Source organism: Enhydra lutris, unplaced genomic scaffold (assembly GCF_002288905.1).
Source record: "Enhydra lutris kenyoni isolate GAN:26980312 unplaced genomic scaffold, ASM228890v2 scaffoldscaffold4, whole genome shotgun sequence".
Taxonomy (NCBI): Eukaryota; Metazoa; Chordata; class Mammalia; order Carnivora; family Mustelidae; genus Enhydra; species Enhydra lutris.
Genome location: NW_019154088.1, coordinates 10,993,833 through 11,007,414, shown reverse-complemented (window position 1 = coordinate 11,007,414; position 13,582 = coordinate 10,993,833). Strand labels below are relative to the sequence as shown.

The 13,582-nt window shown below is 37.2% G+C and overlaps 1 protein-coding gene across 1 annotated transcript in view; it reads right to left on the bottom strand.

Moving 5' to 3' along the window:
• The window catches only part of LOC111138887 (glucosidase alpha, neutral C), a 71,347-nt gene that overhangs the window by 36,012 nt on the left and 21,753 nt on the right, over window positions 1–13,582 (bottom strand). The window contains exons 7-11 of the mRNA XM_022490839.1: window positions 9,164–9,209; window positions 6,102–6,168; window positions 4,550–4,646; window positions 3,112–3,292; window positions 2,739–2,892 (exon numbers count right to left, since the gene is read on the bottom strand). Of these exons, the coding sequence (XP_022346547.1) occupies window positions 2,739–2,892; window positions 3,112–3,292; window positions 4,550–4,646; window positions 6,102–6,168; window positions 9,164–9,209 (545 nt within the window). The remainder of the gene's footprint in view (window positions 1–2,738; window positions 2,893–3,111; window positions 3,293–4,549; window positions 4,647–6,101; window positions 6,169–9,163; window positions 9,210–13,582) is intronic.

Sequence of the window (13,582 nt, the reverse complement as noted above, 5' to 3'; positions counted from 1 at the left end):
AGAGAGGAGTAATTTCAACAAAATTTTAGAAGGTGGAAGGCAGAGGAGGAAAGGTAACCACTGAGCAAAGTGAGGGAAGCTCTCACCAGAGTGCTTGTGAGGTGGACACTGATGAGAAGAGATCACCCTGCTCCCAGCACACTAGCAGATGGGAGACCATTCCCGACACCCACCCCAATTTCCAACCCCAGTACCAGAGTACTTCTAGGCAGAACCTTATTCAAATCCTTAAAAATTAGAAGGGCCCACATATAGAAATACAATAAAAAGACCTCTGAGAAAACAAAGACAATACAAGAAAACAAATATCAAAACGTTATCATCAGGGGCGCCTGGGTGGCTCAGTGGGTTAAAGCCTCTGCCTTCGTCTCAGGTCATGATCTCAGGGTCCTGGGATTGAGCCCTGCATCGGGATCTCTGCTCAGCAGGGAGCCTGCTTCCTCTTCTCTCTCTGCCTGCCTCTCTGCCTACTTGTGATCTCTATCTGCCAAAAAAATAAAATCTTAAAAAAACAACAACGAAAAAGTTATCATCAGTACCTTCGGGGAGATAAAAAAAAAGATACTGCACCCATGAAATAAGACTAGTTTAAGATACTGGGAACAAGGAATAATCAGAGGATAAGAAAAAGTATGAAGAAATTATAGACATATAACATAAATGGAAGGTCTAGAAGATAAAATTGAGAAAATTGCTCAGAAAAAAAGAGAGATTATAAAATCTGTACAGTTGAAAGAGAAAAGGGAAGAAATTGTCAAAAGAATAATGATTGCTTTCCAAAATTGAGGAACACATTTCTCAAGACTGACAGAATCCACATCTAATACCCAACACCATAATTATTTAAAAAGATCCATATAAAGGCATTTTATTGTCAAATTTCAGAATTTCAGAATATCAGAAATTTCAGAACATATTTCAGAGAGAAAAGACCTATCATAAACAAACAATTCAGAGTGATTTTCGAGCAAGATAGAAGGTAAAAGAGAAATGCCTTCAAATTCTGAGAGAAATAATTTTCAATCTAGCTAGCCAAATGATCAAGGGTGAAGGTAGAAAAAGAGATGTTTTTGTACCTGCAAAAATGCAAAAAGTGTACCTCTAATGCACACTTTCTTAGGAAACTCCCAGGATGACAGCTGTGCAGGGAGCCCAGAGAGAACCCCAATGGGGGCAGGACAGAAAGATCTGGGAAGGAAGTCTCTGGGGAGGAAAGTGAAATGAATACAATATGACACTCTTGATTATTTGAAAAGTATAAGCACTAAATATTGAGTTAAGCAAAAATAAAGATGTAACTGTAATGATATTGGGAAAGAAGAAAGAGCGATCTGATTGAGTTAAATCCTCATCAACAGATAATCTATAAACTTAAAACTTGGCTTTCCTTGGACATGGTGGTATATCCACTGTTTCTGAAGCATTTTCCTATAAAATAGGCTTAGAACAGTGTTGAAAGGGGCCTGTAGGTGGGCCTTTACAGTACTTTTTCCCATATGAGTGTCTTTCCATATCTATAAATTTTTGGTCCTTTCTTCCATCAAAGTTGGAATCAAATTCTTCCTCCTCAACATGGGCTGGATCGAGGGACTTTTAACAGAATGCAGCAGTAGCAATGCTGCATTACTTTTATTTGTAACAGCTTTATTGAGATATAACTCACATATCATAAAATTCAACCAATTAAAGTATACAGTTCAATTTGGGGGGATATATTACACTACCATTTTTTAAAAAGTGGCAAAAATATATAATACATAAAATTGGCCATTTTAACCATTTATTTAGGCCTTTTAAATTTCTTTCAGCAATGTTTCATAGTTTTAACCACCTACTTGGTTAGAGATATCCTTAGGTAGTTTATTCTTTTGGATGTTATAAAGGGAATTGTTTTCTCAATTTCTTTTTTAGATTGTTCATTGCTGGTCTACAGAAACACAACTGATTTTGTGTGTTGATTACAGACCCTGCAACTTTGGTGAATTTCTTTATTAGTTCTGGTAGTTCTTTGTGGATTCTTTGGGATTTTCTAATATCTTGGATCACATCATCTGTGAAAAGAAATAATTTTACTTCTTCGTTTTCAATTTGGATGTCTTTTATTTCTTTTTCTTGCCTAACTTCGCTGGCTGGAATTTCTAGTACAATATTCAGTAGGAGTGGTGAAAGTGGGCAGCCTTGTCTTGTTTCTGATCTTAGGGGAAAGCTTGCAGTCTTTCACCCCTGAATAGGGTGTTAACTGTGGATTTTTCATAAATGCCTTTTATCATATTAAGGAAGCTTCCTTCTATTCCTAGCCTTCTGAGAGTTCTGATCATGAAACAGTGTTGGATTTTGTCAAATGCTTTTTTCTGCATCAACAGAGATGATCTTTACATCTTTTAAAGATAAAATGCTTTAGTGCTAAAGCCAGTGGTATGTTTTAATGGAGAACATAGAAAAGTTCAGGTTGGGACACTGATTGTCTGAGATGAAGGCAGAGAAAACCCACAACTTAAAGGGTCTGAGGAAAGCAAATGGAGAGTATTAAGGATCAGAGAGTAGAGCACTCTAGCTCCAGGATATTTTACCAAGCTGAATGGGATGAAGGTGGAAGGAGAAACATTTGCTTCTTGAAAAGCTTGGGTAAATTGTGTATACATTCTATATGGGTGCAACAAATATTAACTTACAGTGATGATACATATGAGAGAGGAATTATAATGGGATAAGAGGCTAGCGCTTCCACATGCAAGTACCTGTAAGGTATGAGTACTGCTTGAAGACGTCAGAAGGCGTAGGTCCTGTCAGCAGAAAGACATCAATGATTCCACTCTCTGACATCCAGTGCACATCAGTTCGACATCTGACCTTTTGCTTAGCTGCAACAGGGCCCATCTGGGTTACCGTGTACTAGAAAAAGAATGGAATGAAGTTCTAAGGAATTTCCCTCATATTGTAATATGTAAGTATCATCCATAGGTCAGTAACAGGTACATATTATTAACTTTCATTGATTATACTGCAAAGGTTTTGGTGGCAGAAAATTGTCACTACAAAGTCCAGAGCTAGAACTACACTGGTTTTGTTTCCTACATGAGCATGGCATACAGTCACGATCCATAAGCTCACCTTTACTGCAGGCTCCGTATTGATCTCCACCAGAGTTTCGGAGGCATTGAGCCAAAAAATGCCTAGAGTTCTGCCTAGTTTGTGGGCCAGGAGATAAGGCACTGAACCATAAATGCCCATTTTGTCATGTATTTTATATCCATAGACGTCCAGGTTATAAAGACGGTAAGCATCACCATCACTGAAACACACAAAGATGGACTATCAGTAGTTATAATCACAAATATATTATCAATGAATAGCATAGCTCCAATCTCCCCTGCAAACACTTGAGTCCTATGCATCTTTCAAGGCTCAACTCTTAACACTTCCCTAACCCAAACATGGTTGATATGATTCCCTCCTTTTTTTTTTTTTTTTTTAAATATTTTATTTATTTATTTGACAGACAGAGATCACAAGTAGGCAGAGAGGCAGGCAGAGAGAGAGAGGAGGAAGCAGGCTCCCTGCGGAGCAGAGAGCCCGATGCGGGGCTCGATCCCAGAACCCTGGGATCATGACCTGAGCTGAAGGCAGAGGCTTTAACCCACTGAGCCACCCAGGCGCCCCTGATTCCCTCCTTTGATTCCTTTAGCCTCCCCTCCTGTGACAATTGGCATGCACAGCCTCATATCTTAGATATCTCTTTCGAATATCTCTCACGAGGTGAGGACTGTTTCCTGTGACTTCTCCACAATAGCAAGAACAGAGCAGATATAATTGGCAAATTTTGTGTTTCTCCAATGCCAGCACAAAATGACAGTCTCTTAACATACTTCCACAGTGCTGAGTAGGGAAAGATGGGGAACTGAACTGGGGTGGGGAGGCCAAAGCTTGGCTTGGTGTGTGAGCAACACAGTTTCTGATTCGCTTGTGACCATGCCCACCTGTTGACCAGTTGTGCAAACAGCATCTCAATCCAGCAAACTTAATCAGACTCTTCTTTTTGGTTTGGCTTCCTCTCAGTCTGATACCTCTGGCATTTACTTGTCAATAGTGTTAGTTTGAAATGATCTCCCTGAAGGAATCAAAGGTTACATGAGATGCAACACTTTTCCATTCTCTGGCTCACTGTCCTTTTTTGGTAGGAGACTTTTTCTAGGTCAGTGATTTTCACAGGATATTCTCTCAGGTTCCACAGAGAGGCCTTGAGGAGTGAAAGCAAAACCTGGGGAAGTGGTGTGATGAGGCTATCTCCCCTATTTTAACCACAATTGTTCCATATTTTTATTTCCTCTGTATATTTTAGGTTCAGCATTACAGTTTTTAAAATGTTCAATTTTTTGCTGACAAAAAATAAGATAAAAATTAAGAACCACTGCTCTTAAAGATCTACAAGCAGTATCGAGGAGGAAAAGGCTAGGCACATATTGGCCCAGTCTCAGACAACTCAAATGTTTTCCCTTCAAAGTTTTCCAGTCTAGAAACCAGAGCATCCTCTAAGAATTTTTCACTTTACCTAGTATTTTTAAGTTGGTGTGAGTCTGCATGTTGCGGGATCCCGTAGAGCTGCTCAAATCCATGCAAGGAGAAATCCAAACCAATGGAGGCAGGACCTATAGGGACCAGAATACTGAGTTTTTCTTCTCTGTGGGACAATCAATTAAGGAGATTCATTTACCTGTGACTAGAGATCGAGAGACCTGAACTTGGCCAGATCAGTTAGCAAATCACGTGTGTGCTCTTTCTCAATTAGAAATAATCGCGCCTCGGATAAACCTCATTGGCTACGATACTGCCACTGCGCAAAGCTTGTGTGCCCTTTCTATAAGATGTTACATTCAGGTACTGTGGGAATTCAAACATGCACAAGGCAAAGTTCTGGTGACTTAGTAGTGTTACTTTAGCTATGTGCTGAAGCTCTTCATGTCCTCATTTATAGTAAATCTCCTTTCTATCTGTAAAATACGGCTATGAAGTTTTAGATTTTTTTTCTAATCTAAATTTTCCTAAAGTGTATTGCATGCTTCTTTACATTAGGAAACAAAGGATATTGAGCAATTTTAATCTTCACTAGATAAAAGACTGGGTGTCTTCTTATGATCGTTTATTCTTATTACATACAGGGACAGTAATGTAAAAAGTACCAGAAAGATCTTTTCTGGCTCCTCCCTGTGATTGTAGATAGGTAAATTTTTTTTTTAAACCAGAGACAAAGTCCTTTATTTAACAATTATTTTAGAGATATGGGGAAAAATGCAAGTAAGTAGGAGAAATAAGAGACTTAAATTCACTCTTAGGGAAAAGTAGTGGATGTGAAATGGTCTTTATTTAAAGGAATTTATGGAAAAGGGGTGCTATAGAGAAGGTAAAAGAGATTATGATGTTACAGAAAGGAAAGCCCGATGGCCCCCCTACTTATAAATTTTGGACATGTTGTCAGTCCTAATCATTATCCTAGGCTATAGATCCAGATGCTAGAACAGAAATTCTCAAGGTGTTAGGGAAGATCTGTTATCCTACTGGTAGGAGGGAGGAGGAGAGTATTTTTTCCAACTCGATAAGCCCCAAGTGTTTGAACTGTATTTCCTAAGAGACAAACTCCACCCCCACCCCCACTATCACTAAATCTAGTGAGAAATGTCACAGATGGGCATGTGATAAACATGTGAATGATGGGGAGGCCTGGAGAAGGTTGAGAACCAATGGCTTGCAATATTGGAGCTAATGAGCTCTAGAACTTCATTTCTCATCACTTGACTCTCATAAAAATAGAATGTGAAATTTGTGGCTGTCTGATATACTGAGTAGTACTAGCAGTGTGCTGACCTAGGCCCCTAACATGAGATCATCAACTCCATGAGGCTTATACTTCTCTTACATTCCCCACAAAAGGTACACATGCACTCTTTCTCTGTTGCAGTGCATTACTGAAGAATAAAGGACCCAAATCTGAGATTTCTGTTCCCCTTACAGAAATCACTTGTTTGGGCCAAGGCTCAGGGACTTTAGGTAGCAATATTTAGCCATTTTTGGCAAGATCTGTTTAAATACTACAATTTCAACTTTACCATTAACTTTGATATCCACAAATTTTCCGAATTTCTCCTCCCACAGGCCCAGATCGTCTTGGTCTTCCTGATGGCATAAGAAAAGGAAATTGAGTTTATACACTGCAACAAATGTGATTACCACAATAGCACATTTTTTTGGATTGTTAAAAAACTAGACTGAGAAAATGAGTATCTTTTAAAAGACCTGTCCGTGATGACAGTATATTTGACAAATTTGATCTATGTTCTATATAAATCCCAGCAATCATCCTCCTTATGAACTGCAGCTGACATGAATATGACTTTTTATTGTGGTAGACTAGACATAAAATTTACAATTTTAACTATTTATTTTCCACTTTAACCAGTTTATTTATTTTTTAAGTAATCTCACACCCAACATGGATGGGGCTTGAACTCATGTCCCTGAGATGAGGAGTCACATGCTCTACCAACTGAGCCAGCCAGGGCCCCCCCACCATTTTTTTTCATTTTTTACCATGTTAAAGTGACATTAAGTACATTCACATTGTTGTGCAACTATCATCACCATCCATCTCCGGAACTTTTATATCCCAAACTGAATCTCTATACCCATTAGTGAAAAACTCCCCATACCTTCCACCCCCAACTTGTGACAACAACCATTCTACTTCCTGTCCATATGAATCTGACTATTGCATATATTGCATTTAACTAGAATCATGTAGTATCTGTCCTTTTCTATTTTTGCTTATTTCACCTAGTATCATGTCTTCAAGATTCATCCATTTTGCAGCATGTGTCAGAGTTTCTTTCCTTTTTAAGGTTGAATAATAGTCCATTGTATGTATATACCATATTTTGTGTGTGCATACATCTGTCAGTGACCCTTGGGTTGCTGGACGGCTTTCACCTTTTGGCTACTGTGAATGATGCTGCTAAGAATACAAGCATACAAATGTTTGAGTACCTGCTTTCCCTTTTGGATATATATCCATAAGTGAAATTGCTGGACTATATTGTAATTTTATGCTGAATTTTCTGAGTAACTGCCTCACCATTTGACATGAGTATCTTTTTTTTTTTTTTTTTTTTTTTTATTTGACAGACAGATCTCAAGTAGGCAGAGAGGCAGGCAGAGAAAGAGGAGGAAGCAGGCTCCCTGCTGAGCAGAGAGCCCAATGCAGGGCTCGATCTCAGGGCCCTGAAATCATGACCTGAGCCGAAGGCAGAGGCTTAACCCACTGAGCCACCCAGGTGCCCCTGACATGAATATCTTTACACAGTTCAAAATGATGTGAAAGCACTTGAAAAACACAGTCTTTACAGAAGTCAGATTTTTAAAATTCTTTTTTTTCCTTGTAAACGTGTGAGGCAAAAAGTTAGAATCAAATAACTTGAGCCCAAAAGCAAATGTTTTGGATGAGATGAGTACTTCCCCGCCCTCCTTCAATTAGCCAAACCAAATGAGAAGTCAAGACTGCTCAGGTTCACAATCTTTTGATACAGAGCTAATGAATTTTCTCGGCTTTACAAGTTTCCTTTCTTGGCATTTTCCATTCTTCCTCTCTGGTAGAATGAAAAAGTTTGCTAGAAATTGTGTGTGTGTGTGTGTGTGTGTGTGTGTGTGTGTAATGTATGTTTCTTTAAAAAAAAAAAAAGAGAGAGCCCTTGCACATTTCTAGGTGGTTTCTTCATAATTACAAGCTTCTATAAAGTGAGCCTCTCTGTGTGTGTGTGTTTAAATCACATCTGAATTCTTAATGTAGGGATTATTATCCTTGGGTCTGTGGATGGGCTTTAGAGTTTGGGAACTCCTTCAAACAGTATGAAAATTTTGTTCTACAGAGATGGTTCATAGCTTTCATCAGATTCTTGCAAGGACATCAATGACACAAAATTACTAAGCTATCTAATTAGAGGTCTCCCCAAAGCTGATTGGACATGTTATAAAACTGTGTAAGGCTATGTCTTAGTTGTCCTTCTCTATTTGAAAATGGGAAAAATATTCTCTCTCATATTCATTAGCACGGGTCAGTTTTCAAGAGGAAGAAGCATGTCCTTACTGCACTGGAAATATTTTTTTTACCATTCCTGGTAAAGGGGTCAGGGGTCCTTTGAGGATGCATGTGGCTTTGGATGAAGAGATTATTTCTGGAATGCCCATTTCCCATAATTTAGCTAAAATAATTTTTTAAAAACAGACACCAGACCACATATCTCTGCTGCTTACAACCTTTCCATAGTTTTCTTTTGCCCTTAATCCAAAAAGTCCAAAAAGGTCAACAAGACATCGAAGAATGCCAGCTCCATGGTAATGGTGGACTCTGATTTACTTAACAATATATCATCAATTCCTCGAACAGTAACTGGCATATAGGAAATACTCAATGAACATTTGTTGAATGCAAGAATTATTACAAGACTTGCCACAGAACTGCCCTGCCTATCTGTCTGGCCTTGTTACACAACACCTTTACTTTGCTCTTCTTTCTCCCACTAAAAAGTATATATATTTTTAAAATTTCTTCAGATGTGCTCCTTCCTACCTCAAGGTCTTTGAATATGAAATTCCTTCTACCTGGAATATTCATTTCCCATCTTTTGACTAGCTAATGTAACTTCATGCATCAGTTTCAGTTGGAAAACCCATTTCCTTCAGGAGGTCTATCTTGAACCTCGTCTTGGTCAAGCTCCTTGTTATATTCTCCTACAGCATTCTTCTGTAACACTCCCCCTGCTTGTACTTGGTCAGTGTCTATCTTTCCCATTAGATGCTAAGATTCATAAGGACAGGTTGGGATTTGTTTTATTCACTGCTGATCCTTCTTGCCGAGTGTAATTTTTTGAGCTGGCACAAAAGCAGGCACTCAGGAATTACCCATTTTATGAACGAATAAATACATGAATAAACAAAGGAACGAAAGAATGAGATGACAAGGTGAGCAAAAGAGATAGGTGGTCCCATATTTATGCAGTAGAGTGTTTATCAAGTACCAACTCTGAGAGGAAGGGAAGAACAGAACCGTTGTATTCCACATCATGATAATGATGGTGAAAGAGATTTTAAAAAAGATAAATCGCTCAATCTAGATTACCTGAGAAGTGTCAGCTGATGTGTCCTCCTTATTTTCTTTGGTAGCTCTGTTTTAATAAAAATAAAATTGTTTCACTCATGGGAAGATTGACAGAATTTTGTTGAACAATGATTTCAATTTTTAAATTTTGAGGACCCATTAATTATATCTTTTAACTTGTTAAAAACAATGTCATTACAAAAATAAGTTTATGAAATCGAACATTTACGTTGAACATCAATCCAACAGCTTGATTTATTAAAATGTATTTATATTTGAATAAATAGAAATGTATTATATTTACATATAATACATTTTTATACATTAAACGGTGTTCCTATTTTTTCTGTGAATTGTCTACCCATCTGCATTATATGTTAATTTTTTTAGTGTAAAATAAAGTATGAATATGGAAGGGTATATAATGTAAGTTCAGAATTAAAGAATAATATGAAAGTGAACAACTGTGAACCCACAAAAGCAGCAGAGATGACTCACTCCTTTGGAGTTTCTGTGTGCCCTTCCTCAAATGTATTATCCACCTTCTTCCTCTGCACTTCGGAGGTAACCACTTTACTAAATTTTGTGTGAAACCATTCCCTTGCTGTTTTTTATAGCAGTCCCACAAGTGTATGAGTCCTCAAACATAGATTTGTACTTGCCTTTTAAAAACTTTCAGAGAGATGTACTGTAATGTACTTTTTTCACTTTTTGAGGAAATCTTGTTTTAATCTGCAATTTTTGGATGATGTTGAACATCTTTTCATGTGTTTACTTGCCATCTGTATATCTTTTTTTTGGTCTGTTCAGCTCTTTTGCACGCTTTAAAGTTCAGTGTTCATTTTCTTATGTTGAATTTTAAGAGTTCTTTGTATGTTTTGGGTAGCAGTCCTTCATCTGATGCATCTTTTGCAAATATTTCTTACAAGTCTGTTGCTTGTCTTCTCATTTTCTGGACATTGTCTTTCACAAAGCATTAGTTTTTAATTTTCATGAAGCCCAATTTATCAGTTATTTCTTTCATGGATTGTGCCTTTGATGGTGTAATAAAAAATCATTACCATACCCAAGTCATCTCGATTTTCTCCTATGTTATCTTCTAGGAGTTTTATAGTTTTGTATTTTACATTTAGATCTCTGATCCATTTTGAGTTTATTTTTATGAGGTGTAAAGACAGTGCCTAGATTAATTTTTGAAATATATTCTTTATTCAAGTATAATTAGTAGGTAGTGACATATTTGTTTCAGGTGTATAGTATGTTTTAACACTTCTATACATTACTCAGTGTTCATCATGGTAAGTGTACTCCTAATCGCTTTCACATATTTCACCCATTGCCATTCCCACCTCTCCTCTGGCAACCACTAGCTTACTATATTTAAGAGTCTGGGGGTGTTTTTATTTTTGTTTCTTTTAATTTGTTCATTTGTTTTGTTTCCTATATTCCACATATGAGTGAAATTATTAGGTATTGTCTTTCTCTGACTGACTTATTTCACTTAGCATTATACCTTCCAGTTCCATCCATGTTGCTGCAAATGGCAAGATCTTGTTCTTTTTTATGGATGAGTAATATCCCACTGTGTGTGTGTACATACACCACATATACATAATATACATATATACCTGTATATACCACATCTTCTTTATCCCTTCATCTATGGATGGATACTTGAGTTGCTTCCATATCTTGGCTATTGTAAATAATGCTGCAGTAAACATAGGGGTGCACATATCTTTTTTTTTTTTTTTAATAGTGTTTTGTTTTCTTGGGTAAATACCAGTAGCCAACACCATTTATTGAAGAGACCGTCTTTTCCCCATTGTATGTTCCTGCTCCTTTGTTGAAGATTAATTACCCATATATGCATGGGTTTATTTCTGGATTCTATTCTGTTCCATTGATCTGTGTTTTTGTTTTTGTGCCAATACCATACTGTTTTGATTACTATAGCTTTGTAGTATACTTTGAAATCAAGGGACATGTACCTCTAGCTTTGTTCTTTCAAAGGTTGCTTTGGCTATTTGGAGTCTTTTGTGGTTCTATACAAATTTTAAGGTTATTTGTTCTATTTCTGAGAAAAATTTCATTGGTATCTTGATAGACATTGCATTCAATCTATAGACTGCTTTGGGTAGTATGGATATTTTAACAATATTAATTCTTCTAATCCATGAGTACAGTGTTATCTTTCCATTTATTTGTGCTGTCTTCAGTTCCTTTCATTATTGTCTTATAGATTGTTAGAGTTCAGGTCTTTCATCTCCTTGTTACCTTTATGTAGGTATTTTAATCTTGATGCAATTATAAATGGGATTGTTTTCTTAATTACACTTTCTGATAGTTCATTGTTAGCATATAAAAATGCAACAAATTTCTGTTATTAATTTTGCATCCTGCAACTATAGTGAATTCATTTATTAATTCTAGTATTTTTTTTAAAGATTTTATTTATTTATTTGTCAGAGAGAGCAAGCGAGCGCACAGGCAGAGTGGCAGAGGGAGAAGCAGGCTCCCTGCTGAGCAAGGAGCCCGATGTGGGACTCCATCCCAGGACGCTGGGATCATGACCTGAGCCGAAGGCAGCCGCTTAACCAACTGAACCACCCAGGCGTCCCGGTTCTAGTAGTATTTTAATGGAGTCTAGCATTTTCTATATATAGTATCATGTAGTCTGCAAATAGTGACAGTTTTACTTCTTTTCCTATTTGGATGCCTTTTCTTTCTTCTTTCTTCCTTTCCTTTCCTTCCCTATTTGGATGCCCTTCCTCCCTCCCTCCCTCCCTTCCTTCCTTTCCTTCCCCACCCACCCTCCCTCCCTCTTTCCTTTTCTTTCTCCTTCTTTTCTTTTCTCTTTCTCCTTCCTTCCTTCCTTCCTTGTCTTATTGCTGTGGCTAAGCCTTCCAGTACTATTAAATAAAAGTGCCAAGAGTGGGCATCCTTGTCTTGTTCCTGTTCTAAGAGAAAAAGCTTTCGGCTTTTCACTCTTGGTATGATGTTAGCTATGGGTTGCCATATATGGCATTTATTGTGTTGTGGTACGTTCCTTTTATACCAATGTTTTTGCAAGTTTTTATAATGAATAGATGTTGAATTTTATCAAATTCCTTTTCTGCATCTATTGAGATGCACTTGATCATGATGTATGATTCTTTTAAAGTATTGTTGAATTTGGTTTGCTATATTTTGTATAGGATTTCTTTTTATTAACATCCATCGTGAATATTGGCCTGTAATTTATTTTTCAATGATAAGTCATGTTGGCCTTATAGAATGAGTTTGGAAGCATTCATTCCTCTTCAATTTTTATAATACTTTTAGAAGAACAGGTATTAATCTTTCTTTAAATGTTATATAGAATTCGCTTATGAAGTCATCTAGTCTTGGAGTTATGTTTGCTGGGAGTTTTTGGATTACTGATTCAATTTCATTACTAGTAATTAGGTCACATTTTCTATTTCTTCTTGATGTAGCCTTGGAAGACTATGTATTTTAGGATTTATCCATTTCTCCTAGGTTCTCCTATTTGCTGGCATGTAATTATTTATCATGGTCTCTTATGATCCTTTGTATTTCCATGGTATTGATCATAACTTCTCCTCTTTCACTTGATTTTATTTGGGCCTTCTCTTCTCCTTGATGAGTCTGGATAAAAGTTTATCAATTGGGGTGCCTGGGTGGCTCAGTGGGTTAAAGCCGCTGCCTTCGGCTCAGGTCATGATCCCAGGGTCCTGGGATCGAGCCCCGCATCGGGCTCTCTGCTCAGCAGGGAGCCTGCTTCCCTTCCTCTCTCTCTCTGCCTGCCTCTCTGCCTACTTGTGATCTCTGTCAAATAAATAAAATCTTAAAAAAAAAAAAAGTTTATCAATTTTATCTTTTCAAATAACCAGCTCCTCATTTCATTGATCTTTTCTATTGTTTTTAAGTCTATTTCATTTATTTCCACTCTGATCTTTATTATTTCCTTCCTTCTGTGAATTTAGGGCTTTGTTTTGCTTTTTGTAGTTCCTGTAGGTGTAAGGTTACAATGTCCTTTTGAGAGTTTTGTTTCTTGAGGTAGCCTGTTTTGCAATAAACTTCCCTGTTCAAACTACTTTTGTTGCAACCCACAGATTTTGGACTATTGTGTTTCCACTTCCATTTGTTTCTAGGTATTTTTTTTTTTTTTTACTTCCTCTTTATTTGTTGACATATTGTTTAGTAGTATGCTTTTTAGCCTCCATATGTTTGTGGGGGTTTCCCCCCGCCCAGTGTTCTTCCTATACTTGATTTCTAGTTTTTTAACATTGCAGTTGAGAAGTATGCTTGATCATGATTTCCACCTTCTTTTTTTTTTCTTTTTCTTTTAAAGATTTTATTTATTTATTTGACAGACAGAGATCACAAGTAGGCAGAGAGGCAGGCAGAGAGAGAGAGAGGAGGAAGCAGGCTCTCTGC